General features: G+C 39.2%; 1 protein-coding gene across 2 annotated transcripts in view; it reads left to right on the top strand.

The window, feature by feature from the left end:
* CNTNAP5 (contactin associated protein family member 5) overlaps positions 1–18314 on the top strand; it is a 304375-nt gene that overhangs the window by 274400 nt on the left and 11661 nt on the right. The window contains exons 20-22 of one of the 2 annotated variants that reach the window (XM_049806123.1): positions 2939–3069; positions 4365–4449; positions 14355–14573. In XM_049806123.1, coding sequence (XP_049662080.1) covers positions 2939–3069; positions 4365–4449; positions 14355–14573 — 435 coding nt within the window. The remainder of the gene's footprint in view (positions 1–2938; positions 3070–4364; positions 4450–14354; positions 14574–18314) is intronic. The other variant, XM_049806131.1, reaches the window with a different exon arrangement.

Genomic DNA, 18314 nt, shown 5'->3' with positions numbered 1-18314 from the left:
ACTTTAAATGATTTAAGGTAAAACTGTACCACTATAGAAGGCAAGATCTGTTCTTAATGGATGTCAAGAACCTCCTTCATTGTCTCCCAACAAATAGAATAGATGGTTTCTGGTTTAAAGTCAATGCTTCTCTGATGAAGTCAATGGGTAAATCCCTGTTAGCAGCAGCTGAGAGCCTAGATAGATTGCATATCTTGCTGGCTCTCTTTGAACACAAATGTGCTGGTTGCTATATTGATCACCTGGATATAGTAGTACCATTTATATTTCATATACTGGTGTGTTCATAGCATTCAAAAAGGGCAAAGAATTTTTTTTCAGATTTACAAACTAAGCAAGTAGTACAAGGTCACAGACCAAACCTAAGCCCTGTTCCATTTTCTGCATTATGCCCCTTTCAAAGGCTCCAGGTAAGAGACAGCCCATAAAGTACTTCTGCAGGGACATGATTTTTAGTTTGGACCAATCTGTTACTCTCTCACTTCTTAGTTTCAGCTTATTCTGTGTGGTCATCTCAGCTGTGGCGTGCAGGGTCAGGCAACCTTTCCATTTTTTATTGACTCTCCCAATGCCCTAACAAGCAAGTCTGAAGAAGGTCCCTTAACTTCCTTGTGCTTGGGCTTCTTTTCTCATGTCATTCTAGAGTAAAGTGATTGTAAGATGTTTACACTGTTATTCCCTGTTGATACATCTTTCATTCAGTATCAGAAAATAGGATTGTGATTTAAGTTTGGACCTTTAAGTGTAGCATTAATGGTGACAGACAGTAGTTCCTTGTCCTGCCTATGCAATGAGGGGATGGGAGTTTTGCAGTATGGTTTGGGGCAGCTGAATCAGGACCTCTGATATCACACTGAATAATTTAGCAGGTGTTACTGACCTTGATCTCTTCACAAATTCCCCTCTAACATCCATGACTATGCATGAGAAAGTAAATGCCTTTTATCTCCTTTTTTAAAAAAATTTCACTTTAAAAGCTCACCTTATCCACCAGCCCTCTCAATCAGTTAAAAAGCCTTAATCCTAGTAGTTCATTCTCATTTTCCCTCTCAGTTTTGGAAGCTTTGTTTCTATCCTCCCAAGTTCAGAGAGTGGCAGTGCTCATCTGGGGTATACTGAATGTTACAAAAAGTACAGCTCTTGGGAACCTCCCGGAGAGGGAAAAGGAGAGATGACCTTAACTGGACTCTAGGTCCAATCTGGAAAGACTACCAACTTCATTGTGAGTTGTGTAGAGGTGGCAAAATTCCTCCTCTACAGGAAATTTATACGTTGTTTTAAGCTCTTTATAAAGCGGTTTTACAGTAGCTTGTAAGCCAACAGAGCTGACCTTATTGAGGGAGGACGTGGAAGGCTGAAGGGAGCAGGTATGTCCACACTAAGTAGTGAAGGACAACTGCCCATGTCCTCTCTCCCGAACTCTAGACCTGCAAGCAGTCTTGCAGCATTAATGTGCCTGAATATAGGAGCCAAGCAGGGCTGCTCATTCACCTCTTTAAACAGCCAGACTGCTTCTGGGGGCAGAGGTGCCTCTGAATAACGTCGCAGCGCACACGCATATGCAGCAGCTTGTGCAGCTGCGCTGTGGGCTTCTCTGGCACGGCGCTGCATCGCGGCGTGCACGCAAGCGTTGCCTCTGCAAATGCTGAAACCGGTCCTGGAGCGAAAACGGTGTGAACACATCCTTCAGTGACAGTCAGTGGGTCCCTATCATTCAGCGTAGGTAATGTTTGCCTCTAGCCTTCTGCAAAATCTAGTGATACTTGGAATAGTTTGAACTTGTGCTATCAGAAGCTCTGAAATGAAAGGAGATAGGAGGGGGTTTTATGATGATTTTCAGAACAGGGAATAAATGAAGGACCCTTTGTTCAGGGTTGTGGTGCTGTCAGCGTTCATTTTCTCCTTGGAGACAGTAACAAAGTAGCCCCAGAAAAGCTTTTTAACACTACAGTATGACTATTGTTCCATATATTTTGGTTGCTGATGCATAAAAAGAGCTCCAAAAGTTCAGATAATTTTTTTCTCCCTGCTACTTAACTCCCAGAAAAGTAAGCTTGAAGGAATTTTATCAGAATAGGTTCTTTTCCTTTTAAATTATTGTCCTGGGCTTAAACTACAACAATTATATATATGTGTGTGTGTGTATATATATATATACACACACATACTTTTTTTTTTTTTCCCCTGTAATCATTTGTGGAAGGATAAAATTTCATATTGCATTCCTTATTTTCTTGTACATTTTGATTTGTTGTGGTACTGTTATTTATGAGAAGTCACGATGCTTTTTTTGATACAAAGACTGAAAGAGATGTTTGGCATTCATTTTTATTTGAATTATATTTATTTCTTCAAATACGTTAGAACCAAAGTAAAAACATTTTTTTTCTGTATAATCATTTACAACATATCTTTTCTTGTATTGCATATAAATTATAATGGGTCTGGGCCTTTAAATGTTTGAAATTGAGTTATAATTCTCACAGTTGTCACTGTACTCTGCATTGTCTGTTACGTCTTGATGAAAAGGAATAGTAAAATCCACCAATATTAGTTTAATAGAACAGTGCAAGACCTGCATGCCCTCTGGTGGAAGCGATCCTTAACATACTAATGTAGATCAGCTTTTGTGGCAGCGCTCGATGTCTGACCTGCAGACATGCACTCCTTTGATATACTTAGTTACTCAATTAAGATATGTTATTCCATAGCAGAGTTTGTTAGCCAGTAGGAAGGAAAACTCTTCCAGTGCATTATTTTTTTACACTTTTCATTACAGTTTGAACTCTTTCATTTCTCTTCAACCTCTTTCTTGACTTTTTAACCTTGTTACTCCGCTGTAATAAAAATAAAATGAGTTATATGTTGTGTAAAGGTATTGAACAGTATCTCATTATTGACACAGGTTTTATAAATAGAATCTTGTTCTGCTTTTAAGGAAGTTTACAGGTCCGATACAAGCTGAGTAAGGATGGCCTCCTCATTTTCACCATTGACTCTGGAAATTTTGCCAACCGAGAGCTGCACCATGTGAAGATTAACAGAGAAGGCAGAGAGCTCATAATTCAGGTATGCCATGGTTTATGTTGAGAGTTAAATATAACTTCATGCCACAAACAGACCCACTGATTTCAAAGTCTCATCGTCAGCAGGAGGCAAAAGTTTCACATTGATCTGGTGCAACCAAAGCTGGTCCAGCAGCAGCTGTAGGTTAGACCAAAGCTCCATCCAACCCTGCTTCAAAGAATTCCCAACTGTGGTGTTGTCCTTTGAGTGATCCTTCCCTTGTCTCTGACAGTCTGTGAGTTAGGAAATACCTTTGGCCAGAAGTTCATCTGGACCATTGGAGTGGTTCTGGGGCTTGGGGATGTCTGTGTGACCTGTAGTCCCAGAGGAAACACATGGTACGGATCTTTTAAAAGCTGACAAAGGGAGAAAAACAGCTGAGGAACAAGCACCTGGGAATGTAATTTCATTTGGGGTATGTGACCCCAGCTGCCTTATCCTCTCACAGAAAAGGATAAGCTGGGGGAACACAGTGTGCAGCCACCATGTGCATGATGATGCCCTGTCCCCTTGCTAGAAGCAAGCCATGCTGAATGTGACAACCTCAAGAGAGATGAGAACCCTTCTCTGCCTTGTTTCCCTGCATTGCCTGTTTTTCCAAGGCAGGGAGAAGAGGACTATCTTACTGCTCCTTCTGAGGCTAATTATAGCAGTTCAGATTACAAAGCAAATTGGCTAGATCTGGGCGGCAGTCATTTAACAGGGAAGGGTGGCAGAGTCTACAGAGAAGCTGTGTGTTAAGGAACAGGACGAGGAGGAGATAGAAACACAGGGAGCGCCACAGTTTTTCTTTCCTCTGCAGTTTCCATGTCTGGGTGGTAAAATGATAACACAGCACGCAACCAGGGTGGGTAGGCCTGATTATCCAGGAAGGAGGCTTATGCTAAAAGCCAGGGTTTTCTTCAAGTACCAGTCTTCTATTGTCTGCTGCACTGTGGTTTTCTTCTATGCAGAACTAATTCTTCACAATACATTTTTAGAGAGGCCTCCTTTGAGTGTATTCTGAAGTGGCTAGACATGGATTTTGGGAAGCAGGGGGATTTCAGTGTCAAACATTTTAAGCTTTTCTGCAGGGGAAGTTTCTTCAAAGCCCTTTATATGACTATTCTGGTATACCTTTCAGCTTCTCATGCTAAAATCAAAGCATATTCACTTTGCTATCTTTAGAAACTGAATTGCGCTTGGGGGCAGAATTAACTGATTTGCAGCTGAGAGCATTCCCAGAAGTTTGCAGTACAGAGAGATCTAGGGGTGTCTACATGCTGTTGTAATGAACTAATTTTATTGACCTCTTCCAGGTTGATCAAGTTCTCAAACTCAAACACAACTTTTCTGAGATTGACTTTAAGGCCATTAAATCACTCACCTTGGGCAAGGTCACAGGTAGGTTCTACTAAAAATATTCCTGATTCGTCAGTTGTTATAGTGCTGGAGTTAACTTGTGCTGTGTGTTGGCTTTTTGATAGGATTGGGGCTTTGTTTGGCTGGTTTAGCTGTAAGAGTTGGCCTGAGCATTCCAGTACTCCTGTTTGTATACCTCATCAATGGAAAAATTTGGCAGCTTTACTTGTTTGCACTGATAACAATATTAACGTCTCCCATTGGTCCCCCTAGTAAAGTGATTCATACTGCCTGTGTGGCTGCACAGGGTGGCACCTTAGCCTAATGGTACCATTTTGCTGACTACAGCCTGCTCCTCTCAAGACATCTCTGTTTCCTAACTATAAGAAGAACAGCACTGTGAGCCTTCATACTCTCTACCCCTTTTTCACTCCCAGTCCTTTTCCATTTGAATTCTGCAAGGAATATTTATATTATGTGTAGCACCGAGGCCACAATTCTGCATGCTCTGTGTGTGAACCTTCTTGATCTTTACCCCTCCACACTACAAAGACATTACAAGACCAGGAAAACTCTGCCTGAAATTTGGAAAGTAGAACTCCTCTGTTTTGTTGTCATGTGTGTTATATTTCTTTATATAAGAGTCTTATTTGTTCCCAGTAAGATTCTAAGTGCTTCCTTGGTTATAGACCTTTTAGTCCTTTGTTAGAATTGGACCTCCATATCAAGCCTGACATCTGTTTCACTATTACAATTCTGTATGTTTTATTAATAGCACCAAAGGCCTGCGGGACTGGTAGCTAGACAGAAACTATAGACATCCTCTAGTGTCTGCTTGTGCAATATAATTGTATATAATGACATTAGTGCATTCTGCATCATGTTCTCCTAAGTAGATTAAGGGCAGGAACTGGTTTTATCCTTAATTATATTTAATGTTTGTTCAGAATGCAGCAATCTTCCAAGCATTTGCGGACAGGTTTGGGGTCCTGACACTTTTTAGCCCAAGTCAAGCTAAGCTAAAAATCTCGTTTTGTCAGCGGTCAGCTGTAGTGCTGAAAATCTGCAAGAACATTGCTCATCATGACCTCTAACTAAAGCTCCAGCTATAGATACCAAAACAATAAACCAAGGCTTTTCTAACCAGCAAGATGGAACATAGCACAAAGACCTTCAAACTTTTAGCCAGCTAGCTGACAAGGTGCAGCTCAGCATCATGGAGAGAAACTAGATTTAGTCACAAAAATATGATTAACTTTACAAGTACAAGGTTGTTGCAAAGCCAAAAAGCCCAGATGTATCTCCAGAGGTCTGGCATTCAGTTCCACTGAATGCCACAGACTTGTCTCCAGGCAGCTTTTAATGGATATATCCTTCTGTTATTTCTCTCTTGCCCCAAAGTTTATTAGGATCTTGTTTTAGTAATAATAATAGCAATAGTTTATATTCTGTAATGACACTAAAGCCATAAACTTGGCCATCTAGATGGTGGAAGTTCTTATTGCTGTACCAGGAATCACACAATGCATCCCAGCAAGTCACTTTAATTCCAGCCTAATCCCAATTCTAGTTTCTTTTTCATATGTTAAGTGAATTTCTGTAAACCTGTTCTTCTATGTCAGGATTTCATTTTCCAGGTTTTATCCCACAGCTGTAGCTGTGCTGAGTAGAGTCCTTGTGTCCTCACAGAATCACAAATCCCCCTGAGTCTTCTTCTCTCCAGGATGAACAGTCCCAGCTCTGTCAAGCCTCTCCTCACATGAGAGGTGCTCCAGTCCCTTAATCACCTTTGCAGTCCATCAGTGGACTCACTCCAGTAAGTCCATGTCTTTCTTCCACTAGGGAGTCCAGAACTGGACCCAGCACTCCCATAGTGTTACAGTCCTGCAGAGTATGGGGGAAAGATCATCACATTCTGTCTGTTGGCAATGTTCTTCCTAAAGCAACCCCAGGTGCCAGGATATCATTGGCTGCCTTTGCTGCAAGGGCACATTTCTGGCTCATGTTCAGCTTGTTGTCCACCAGGATCCCCGTGTCTTTCTCTGCAAAGCTGCTTTCCATCTGGTCAGCCTCAACCAGTGTCAGTGGATGGGGCTATTCCTAACCCAGGTGCAGATCTTTTCATTTCCTTTGGTGAACTTTATGAGGTTCCTGTTTCACCATTTGTCCAGCTTGTCAATGTCACTCTGAATGGTGGCACACCAGCAGGTCTACCAACTGCTCTTCCCAATTTTGTATCATCTCCAGGTTGCACACTGTCCCATGCTGGGGAAAAAAAAAAAAAAAAAAAAAAACAAACCAAAAAACCAAACCAAAACAAAAAACAAACAAACAAACAAAAACCACAACAAAACAAAACAAATCCCTACTGCTACAAAGTCAAGAGTATTGCCTTGTTATATCAAGAGGAGAGCTGGACCATGTCATTTTAAGAATGTAGAACTTGCATAAGTATGTCCATTCATCATGTGTACTATTATATGGGTAAAATGCCAACTATAGATTCTTTAAATAATGGCTCACCAGAAGGTGAATACGGGTGACCTAAACCAATATCCTCCATGTTCTTCCCTGTCATTGTTCATCCCCTCAGCAACACATAAACTTCCAGAGGCATGTGATGCTTTGAAGTAGACCTAGACTTCCTGTAGTGTTTGTTTTGGATTCCACTGGGATTTAGGTACCTAAAGGCATTCATTAGGAACATTTAAGTGTCCACTGAAATAGAACCATATAAAAACCTCTGTTCTATGCGTCCTATGTATCCATGCTATACTCTTCTGAGACTTTGTCTCTCTTCTCACACCACTGCTTATTTGCCTGCTCTTAACAGTCTGATCCTGGCTGCTTAACCAGATGATTATACCATCTTCTTTCTTGACTCCACCATTCATTTCCCACTGGCTGAGAAATCTCAAAGAGAGCTTCCAGCAGGACATCATAAAAGCCTGAAACCTCTTCCTCACCAGATTTTCTTATGATAACCATTTTAGCACAGCTGGAACTTTTGAAAAGTGCACTTTTATACAATGACCAGTTTTTAAATAATAGTGCTTTCCCCCCTCCTACCTCCCCCCAGCCCCATTACACTTCCTTTAGTCAAAAGCTACTTAAACTCTTGATTTTTTTTTTCTGCTTTTCAAATCTCCTATATTTTCCAATGGCTGCCCTACACCCAGCTTTGAATTCCAGGAAAAAACCCTCCATTTAAGGTGGAGGAAGCTCACCTGGCATTCAAAACATAGGGACACTCACTCTGCCACAGACTGCTTGAATGACCTTGGGCAAGCCATTTATGTGCAGATATAAAGGTAAGCAGGCATTTTATTCCCACTGGAACCAGTCTGAGCTTTACTATCTCTGTTCTCTATCGGGAAAGCATGGATAATAGAACATTCCTACATCAGAGGGGTGCTAGGAGAATAAAAGCATTAAAGGCTGTGAGCTGTTCAGATCCACAGTAATGGGGCCATATAGCTGCCTTAGAATGATCAATCTAAATATAAGTGTGGTTTTGAAGACAAGGGAGTAAAAAGAAGCAGCATTCAAGTAGCCAACAGACGTTTGTTGAATTCATCCTCACAGTATCCAACAGCAATAGAAAAATTATTATCCTGTAGTTTGTCATCCATTTACTTCACAAATATAGAGGCAAGACACAAAAGGACCTATCCAAAGTTCATCAGTATCAATGTGAGTTTTTCCATGGACTTTAGTGAGTACTGGATTCAGGCCCCAAGTGGGTCATACCGTTTATGGCAAAGCCTCAGTGAAATCTTAACCAGAGTCCCAGTTCATTTACTTTAAGTACTCCTTGCAGAGATCATACTGCTGTATTTACCCACATGAGCTGTATTGGCAATCTGACCTGACTGTGAAGCTGGCGCCGCTTTGAACAAGGGATTGAACTTCATGACCTTCAGAGGTGTCTTTCAACTTAAATTATTCTGTAATTCTTTGATCTCAGAGCCACATTTGCATACATTTAGTTCTTGTCTAGAAAAAGGTGTTATCCCAATGGGAAATATAATTTATTTGTTTTGGGGTTGACCTTAATGAATTTTTTAAAACTTCTTACTGTGCCCCAACATGTCTAAATCTTTCACCACTATAGTCCCTAGAAAAAAATAATCACTGGTGCAGAAAAGTGAATCTCATTGTCTGCATATATGCTTCTGAGCAATTTAATATACAAGCTGTGTAGTAATACCGGAGTAAAAGGGTAGCATTGAAAGGGATTCAAGAGTATTCTGAAGAAAAAGGTTGCAAAGATATCTTTAGCACCTATTAATGTTGACCTAATTTACTTGTGTCTTCGAAGTGATGAATTAGCAGACCTTCACACACTGGCAATGTAAAGAACTGTGTAGTCTAGCGCATAACCATGATATCTTTTATCTCTAAAAGCATGAGCTAAAACACACTCAAGTTGTAGGAGTCTTTCCACTGAATCATTCAGCTTTGATATAAAGTGTACATAGAAGAAAGTTCATCTGGAAAGTAATTTTATTAAAATAATTATGTAGGTGCAGTACAATTCTTACGATTTCTACAATAGCTTTTCTTATTAAAAGTTCACAAGAAGAAAATGGAATCTGTACACTGAAGAGATCATAGAGTAATTCATCCAAGAGTGATATTGTATTGGGGGAGATGATAACAAGATAATTAAATCAGAAGGGGTAAGCTGGCATTAACTCTGAGATACAAAAGCTTCCCTAAAGAAAGATCTCCTTTTAGAGTATTTCTATGGAAAAGACTTAAGTCCATTTTTTGGTGGAAAGTCATTCCCTTTTTTAAACTCACGAGATCACAATTTGCTTGAGAAATTTAAAGTCACAGTCTCAGAATATTGTGCTCTAGCATTTCAAATAATAGAGCAATGGCTGCAAAAGATATTGGCCAGACTCTTCTGGACACTGCAAAGCTCTTTTCTTTACTGTAGACTCTTCTTGCCCTAAATACCTATTTCTCAGAAGGACCATACCTTGGAAAAAGATCTCTTGGGTGCGTTATAGGGCACCTTTAAAAGTCTTTGTTTTTCTTCCTAGTAGCCTAGTAAAACATTAAGGAAAATTAAAATGACTACTTAAGATAAAAGAGGAGATGCATTTGGGACCAAGGTGGCAGCAGTTAAAATAAGCAAAATTTGGCTACCATAGGCACTTCAACCAATCCAAAGTCTAAGTCAATAACGCCCTCATGTGTCTATGAAAAAGGGACCGAATCTATTCAGACTTTTTCCCCAGCAATATCATTCACCATATGATCATAACACCATGCTTAAATCCTTGTTTTCTTGATGATAATACTGCCTAAATAAGTGTGCAAGGTCATCTACTTCTAACCAGAAATTTTATTTTTAGTCTGAATTCTTGCTACTTGAGTTGATTTTAGCCATCTGCTCCTGAGAAAAACATGTATTTGCACATCGTCTCTCCATCTTCTTGCATATTTTCTTCTTTTTATAGATTATATTTTGAGCCCATGCAAAATCACATAGGGCTGGCTGTGTTGTGACAGATTAGGATTCAAATGTCAAAAACTGTGACATGTAACAAATTTCACATTGCAACTCCAAGCAGTGTTTCATTTTCAATGACAAACTGTCTCTAAGAAAACATACTAGATGCATGTCTGAAATTATCTCCGCTAAACCTAATGAAACAAAAATTCTCAAATGTTCCACTTGGCACGAAATGTTCAATGGCTGGCAAGCAAATCCTGGCACGTTCTGCTCATTCCTGTGAAAACTCGTGAGAAAAAGTACATTTACTTTGTTCTTGCTGTCCCTTGCTTTTTCAGAAGTGTCTTGTAGGTGCATTGAATGCCTGGAGCCTGTCTCCTGTTCAAACTCATCCTTTTCTTAAGCAAGAGCCAAACTGGTTGAGCTCAGTGGTTCTAACCAGAAAAAATTTCCGTGTTGTTCACTCCACTGCCTTTGTGGCAGGCTCGCACCAGGAAATGAGATAATTCCAAACATGCCTTATTGTGGGTTCCAGTCTAATCCAAGATATGCTTTCTGCCCTTTCCAACTTAATGATTAGTATCCGCAGTGTTTGCTGAGGTTATTGAAGGACATAGCATCATATTTTTTTGAGGTAACTACACAGTACCTACTAGTCAACTCTTCTGAGACAGGTGCAGTGTGGAGACTACAAGAGTCTCTTACTTCAAGGTCATGGGCTCAATCCAGTGACAATGTCCAAGAAGTAATCTTGCCAGTGCTTTCAGCACCTTGGCAAAATGAGGATGGATACACTTTAACTGCCACAAAAATCATCCTTCTATTTCTCAGACAACCAGTGCTTCAGCATACACAGTAAATCACCCTTTGCGTTTCTGCCAGCGATTCACTTAGATTAATTAATTAATTAGGGCATAGACATTTAAAACAGTCTATGCCTGCTCTCACTGATGTTAAAAATAAATTTTGAATAAGGAAATCCATGATGGGCCTTCCTGTATGTAAGTAAGCACACAAGTAAACTTTGGGCTTAGATTTAAATTTCTGAGTGACATGAAATTAATGTTTATAAAAGAAAGAACAAAAAGATATTGGATAATGTTTATGGTCCTTTTTCCACAGTGATATCTTTAGAAAGAAGGTCTTTTGAGCCACGCTCCCTGCATGCAAATAACACTTTTGTTTTCTCTTTGGTTCCAGTTACCCATCATATTAGTTATTGTTTACTATGTCAATTTGCTGATACATTGCTGAACAACTTAATGCTTGGTCCTAGAGAATTCCGGCAGAATTCTATTTATGATGAAAATTAAATCCCCATTACTGTGATATTAAGACTTAAAATTTCTTTCTTTATTTAAGATCTTAAAACAAGTTTGTTGTATATGTCAAAGGTGCACAAAGAAACAGCAGTGGAAAAGGATGTCTGTTTTGTTGAATAGGAATTATTCGGCAGACAAATTATGTTGATACAATCAATAAAGTTTAAAAAATACAACTTCATGTTAAACTTAATCCTCATTATCACAGAAAACCATTCCAAATATATGGAAAACAGGAGAGCAAAACCAACACAAACCTTACTGAGCTGTGACATTGCAGACAGCTTCCAAGGAGCAGCTAGAGGACCCAGCAAGAAACCAGACCAACTATGTACAACTCAGCAGACAAAGCTTAAAAATTACTTCCTAAAAATATGGGTGAACTTAGGTTGTGGGGAATGAATAGTTAAATTACTCAAAAGCCGAATAAGATTGCCTTCTCACCCCCCATTTAGAAATCATCCAAAGTAACTCCATCTCCAGTACCAAGAACAGAAATGCAATGCTAAAATGTCAGAAGATCAAACCAAGTCAGCAGCAGCAATTCAGTGTGATTTTCCAGGCCAGTCAAATGCATGGAAGGATTCACAGCATAACCAGGTCAGAGGAAGGCCACTGACGTTTCATATGACCTTGCTTCAACACAGACCTTGGAACTTCACTAAGTTGCTTCTCTTACTAAGCAACATGTCACGTACTGAAAATATCTTTTGGAAAAACACTTTATTACGATTTAAAGTCTTCAAGTGACAGAGTGGCCTTTAGTAAGCCTTTCACAGAGGTAACCATGTCATAATCACAGATTTACATTATCCACTCAAGAATTCAGAGGGCAGTACAAGTCGTTCACATCCAATTGTGCAGATGTTTTACTGAGAAACAGTGAAAGCCCCACTTTCTGAAAGACATAAGGCATGCACCTAAAGCCATATAGTAAAGTGAACATTGTCGGTGGACTTGAGATTTTTACCAGAGGACTCTGGAATTGTTTTTGGCTTGTTCTTTGACTTCTTTTTTCAAATTTCAAAGCCTTTCAACAACAAATCTCCTAGTTCTCATTCATGCAAAGCTTACTTTGACAAAAGATTGCTGGAATTGGCCCTTAATTTGACTTTAGAAAAGCATGAAAAGTACTGTATCTTAGACTTTTCAAACTACTGTACCATGGAAAAGGAATTCATTATTTCTTAGGCTTTACCTTTTTCACATTGGGGCAGAACAGAGCAATTTAGATTGCCTGATGTCTAAAAGATACCAACAAATCTACCCTTTGTGTCAGAGCTAAGAAAACTGGAAAGGCTGAGAGTAGGAATGTTTATGAAGAGTTTTATAAATTCAATAAAGGTGGCACATACTGTAAATCAGTCTTTTAGTTTTATATAAGCCTTCTTGCAGAAACTTGGAAACAATTCTTCGTCTGTTTTATAACACCTCTACCAAAATCTCATTAAAAATCTGAATGCAGCCAATTCCTACGCACATTGAGAAGAGCAAATGTGAACCTCTGTAAAGCTGCAGTGTTTCCAGTGGCAAAGCCTCACTGTTTCTCTTCCCGTCTCTCTTTCCTGCAGTTACTCACAGCCCAGAGGCTGTCCACGTGACAGCTCTGCAGACTGAGCAACTCTCCTGTAAGAGCCCTTGTACCTTGCTTTGCTGAGAAGCAGCCAAACTCTCCACGTTATACTTCCGTGAAGACATTCAAACATAATTAGAAATCCTTCTAGGCTAATTACCTCTGACTGCATGACATAGCAGTCACAGATCTTGAGGACCAAAATAATGTGTGATTTGGGCTAGTTTTGAGATTTCGCTGTATTTTCATATACGTAAAAGAAGTTTATGTAATTCAGGTAGCAATGTGAGTTATAAGAGAAAGTCTACTTTTTTCCTTAATCTTTTTGGCTGGGAGCTTGTAAAATCATTGTATTTGAATGTTAGTGGGAAAATTGGACCTTATTTTAAAGTTTACCATCTTATCTTTCAAGCTTTGAAAATAAACTTGAAAAGCTGGGAATCCTCATTTTCCAATGTCATTGGAAGTATTTCCAAAACTTTCAATGCTAGCAGTTTTTTTTTAATTAGCAGGTAATTTTTAAGACTTTAAATAAGTTTTGATACTATATATGTGTGCATTTGTGTTTTTTTTTTTCTTGTTTGGTTGACCTAGATATAAGGCTCATCATGTTACAGACCTCTGAGCAGTAAGAATTTCAATTTCTGGAAAGTAAATAAATGAGAGCTTGGAGGAAAGAGAAGATAGCTTCACTGTCCTTCACTGACTTTTCCAAACAATCTTTGATATTAAACCATTTAGAACTAAATAAAAACTACTCATCTTTGAATGGGCTTTCTCTTTGTGAAACTTAAATGAACACAGACCAACAGATAAATTAATCACGCTATCTCATCTTCAGGCTGGAAAAGAGCATGGAGATATTGGGTTTAATTTAGATAAAAAGAAGTATAATTTTGCCTTTTTTTAATTTTTTTTATTATTTTTTTATTATTATTAGTGGAATGGGGCTCATAACTGGGAGAATTCCCAGGAACTCTGATTATAAAAATGTAGTAACATGATTAGGTGCATCAGAAAAGTAAGTTGAAAAATAAACTCTTGAAGAAGAGTGGAAGCCTATATTAGCAAGCCATTCAATATTAGGCCACGTGAAGCATTGTATAACGGAAAATAGAGAGCAGGCTCCTTCACTAAAAGGGTGGACGAGGTAGAATACCTTGAAGATATGGTCCATATCTGTCAAACTGATGTTAACAGATGCAAAAAAAGTTGAAGAGCATCATCCCCAGGATCCTGTGATATTCAGTGTTGCTATTTTTGCTGTTTATTGTTATTATTGTTATTGCCATGGTTAGCACCTATGATGTGTTAGATATTGTCCAAACAGTAGAGAAAATGGATGAGGAAAGAAGCACAAGGCAGGCGTTTATGTCTAAGCCAACATAAAATGTAAGTAGCATTGTAGAAGAAGGTCTGGGGATGGGAACCTCATGGGTCAGGCTAGGGAGAGCTTGTAGGCTACTGAAGGAGTTGTGAATGGATGAAGTGAAGGAAAAGGGGTAGGTAAGGCAAAAAATGATTAATTTTTTTAATGCCTTCCTAAAACAGATGATTCCCAGAGTGTTTTTCTGTTGTACTGCAGATAGTTTGTCACTGGACCCTGAAGTCTCAAAGGCAAATGCCTACGGTTTCACTGGCTGCCTGTCCTCTGTTCAGTACAACCACATTGCTCCCCTGAAAGCTGCCTTACGCCATCCCAGCGTTGCTCCCGTGACTGTCACAGGCTCCTTGACTGAATCCAGCTGTGCATCCATAATGGAAGCTGATGTGAACACAGTAACCACGATATATTCCTCATCGGGTATGTCTTGCCAAGAGGGGAATGGGGGATTTAAAGGATACTGTAGAGTGAGGTTTCCTTCCTTTTTGCTGTAATGTAATAGTGATAGTATAAATACTGGAACTGGGAAGTTGCCTTTTCTCTCAGAATTAGGAGTGTTAAGGATGGGCATTACGATTAGCCAAGGTCCTTTTAACAGTCATTGTACTCAACCAAAGTTTTCCGTCTAAGTTCCTGGATTGCATAAAATGTGCCTAGAACCAACAAAAAAGTCCCAAAGCCATAGTGGTAACAGCACTGGAAGTATGGTTATGCACCTGATTTGCCATTCCTGTCCACTCTAGATAGCTCCAGTGCTTCAGATCTCAAAGGAGAACATAAATGTTACACAGAATCCGTATCCCAGTGGTGATGAAACAATAGGAGTCATACAACAAACAAGTCGAATTTGTTCCCACCCTAGCAGAAACGAACAAAAACTCATTGTACAAACCCCTCGACACATGTGTGTGACTTCCATTGAATGCTTGTACTTTATTCTCTCAGGCTAAAGAGAGGGAGCACTACTTGAGCAGTATCAGTAAGATGATCCCAGCACTTCGTTTATCTTTTGCAATCCTGAAACTGTCCTCTGGGAATATTAAGTATTTTGCATATGTGAATTTGTATGCAGAGAAGGAAACTCAGAGCAGATGGAAGTGTTGTCACCAGGAACAGGGGCAATCAAGTTGCTGCTATAGTCACCAATGTTTGTGGCAGAATTCTTAATGACCTGAAAGGGGTACAAATTAAGGGCTATTTTTTGCCCCTTGACCTACGAATCCACTTTCTGTTTTCTGATAACTCTGGTTTAGATCATAATATGATTCCTTTGACATTTGTACTTGCATCAAACCCCCATTTTCTTCAGCTTCTGCCTAAGATATTCAGCAGAAAACAAATGATGCTATTAGCATTCTGCATAGGGAAAAAAGCTGCTGATTACTCTGTGAAGAGTGGCTGCCAGTGTGTATGTGCTTCTCTCCACCCCCCAGCTTTCTTCTCGCCACTCTGAGTGGTCTAAGATATCTGCTCTGACACAGAGCAGAAATGTCTCTTGTAAATACCGAATGGGCAATGATACTGAAAATACAGACTCCTTGCCCTGTGATCTGTCACCTCGGTGATCTAATTTTTCTAAAGAGGTTAGGAAGCGGGAAAACCTGAGGCTCAGAACTGCAGGACAGAACACAAAGCAGAGTGTGGCATCTTTGGACTTAAATATTTAAAGCTTACAATTGGTTGCACTCTTGTCAAGGTTAAGCACTGTTACATCAGAAATGCAGAATTATTATAAAAGCTCATCCCTGTCTTTGCCACTCTATGCTTTAAGATACAATTTCCTCTCAATTTGATGAATTAACTGACACTACTGCTTCACTATTCACACTGGATTTGATTAAAGCCTGAATAAGATCTTTAGAACAAGTTAGTTCTGAAGACTTCATGTCTTTATATGCTATAGTAAGAGCACTGGGCAGTAGATTCTTGTTACAAAAAAAAATTCCAATTTGTAGCAAATTATACTTTGTATAGATGTACTTGAGGATTACATTTATACATGGAAAGGACACATTTTAAGAAATAAAAAGAAGACAGAGTTAAGGATTAACTTTCAAATTTACTGCTCATATCTCAATTCATCATTTCCCAATTTCTCATTATTGAGTATCCGAGAAGAAAAATAGAACTTCAAAGTTGACTGTACGTGTCTGTGTCGATTTTCTAATGTACAGATACAACAAAAAAGCCCTCTAGGAAATCTCTCTTTAAATGTGTGAAAAAAGCTTTATATATTTATAACTTGAAAACAATTGACGCTCTTTCCATCAGAGAGGAATGCTTGTTGTGTTCAAGAAAGTTTTCTAGCAGACAGATATGGAATAGAGTCCATTCACTCGCTCTCATTTATCCATACACGCTCTTTCTGATTATGAAACACAAAATGAAAGGTGACTTACTGTGGTTTTGATATTTAACAAAGATCTGCAAATCACCTTCTTCCTTGCTGTAGAGGCTTTGGTATTCTGAACTCTACAATGATGACATAGAGATAATGGACTTTTACTGTGCTTTTTTTTTTTTTTATATATATATATATATTAAAATAATGTAAATGCCAGAGCAGATTCAGCTGTGTGAATGGTGGACTCTTGAGCTGTCTGTCTGCTCCAGCTGAAGAGCAGGTCTTCATGCATTTAAAGTAGGAAATGCCAAAGACTTTCTTAAGTCAGAAACTACACTGAAAATAATTGCTTCTGAAAGGCAACTTAAATAGTGCAAGTCCCTGTCTCACTGTGCTAGTTGGGCTGGACCTGATATTTCCAAACAAGGAGGAGCTGGCCAGGGATGTGCTGGGACAGCCTTGGCTGTAGCAGCTATGAGATCTCAGGTTCCTGAGAAGAAGGAAAAAAAGCAGAAAGCATGACTGAAGCCCCAGGCTTCAGGAGAACAACCTTCGAACTGGTCATGGACTTGCTTGGAAGAATCCCACGGGATACAGCCCTGGTGAGAAGAGGGATCCAGGAGAGCTGGTTCAAGGATCATCTCCTCCAAGATCAAGAATGGTCCATCACAATGAGAAGGAAATCTAGCAAAGGCAGCAGGAGGCCCAGAGAGGTTGTGAAGTCTTCATTCTTGGATATATTCAAAACCCAAGTGGATACAGCTCTGAGAAACTTGCTGTAATAGACCCTGATTTGAGTAAGGCTTTGAACTAGATGATTTCCAGAGGGGCCTTCCAACCTCAGTGATGCTTCCAACCTCAGCAATTCACACTGTAATGTCATCAGTTTTATCTAAAAGGTGGAGGATGTCCTGTTAAGGTCTCATATGAGACACAGTATTGTTTTTCCTTGGCTTCAGAGTTTATTGTGTTCCCACTGGAGATGGTTCTGCTGTCACATGCCATATGCTCTGCTGTAACAAACCCTCTTCTCCTTGTATCCTGATTTTATTTCTCAGGCAAAACATAATTCTTAAGGCCTATGACTGTTGGCCTCCATTCTGAAACTGATCTCCAACATTTGTTCTGGTTTCCTCTCAGTGCTTAAATTCTCATGACAGTTGCCAAAAAAATAGTGGAGCTTTAATAGCATTTAGTGTCAGATCTTACATAATCTTTTAGGCATGAATGATGTCTTAAATAATTTTTAAGGTAGAAGTTTAATTTCATGCTTTTTTTCATACATAGTTAATAGTCTTTCGTGACTCTATTTGACTAATACCATGCACTAGATAGCTGGAGATTTTTCTCTACTACAGGACGACTGATGTTCAACAGGTGTGAATTTTTATTGTAACTGATTTCACTGGTGCCATCCGAGGGCTGGGGTAGAAAATATCTCACCAAACTTCCAGTATCTGAAAGTTAAATTATCCTGAGTCTAAAATAATGATTGCTTCCTTCTTCTAGTTTGTGGAAAGAAATAGGCAAATCATGCTGTCCATCTTTGACAGCCATCTCAGGGTATAAAGTATCTGTAGGTTCTTTTCCTCTGTTTCACTAAATAAAAAGAGCCTAAATTACTAGTCTTGATTTATATAGCTAACTCTGAGATACTGAAAAATAAAGGAGATGAACCTACCCATGATGTACAAAATTATAAGCAACCTTGATCTAACTTTGAATGTGGCCCTGCTTTGAGCTGAGGCTCAAAAGCTTGAGATTAGGCTAAATAACCTCCACATTTCCCTTCCAACCTAACCTTTTCTATGATGCTA

This window comes from Accipiter gentilis, chromosome 1 (genome assembly GCF_929443795.1).
Source record: "Accipiter gentilis chromosome 1, bAccGen1.1, whole genome shotgun sequence".
Lineage (NCBI taxonomy): Eukaryota > Metazoa > Chordata > Aves > Accipitriformes > Accipitridae > Astur > Astur gentilis.
This window is presented reverse-complemented; position numbering and strand designations above follow the sequence as displayed.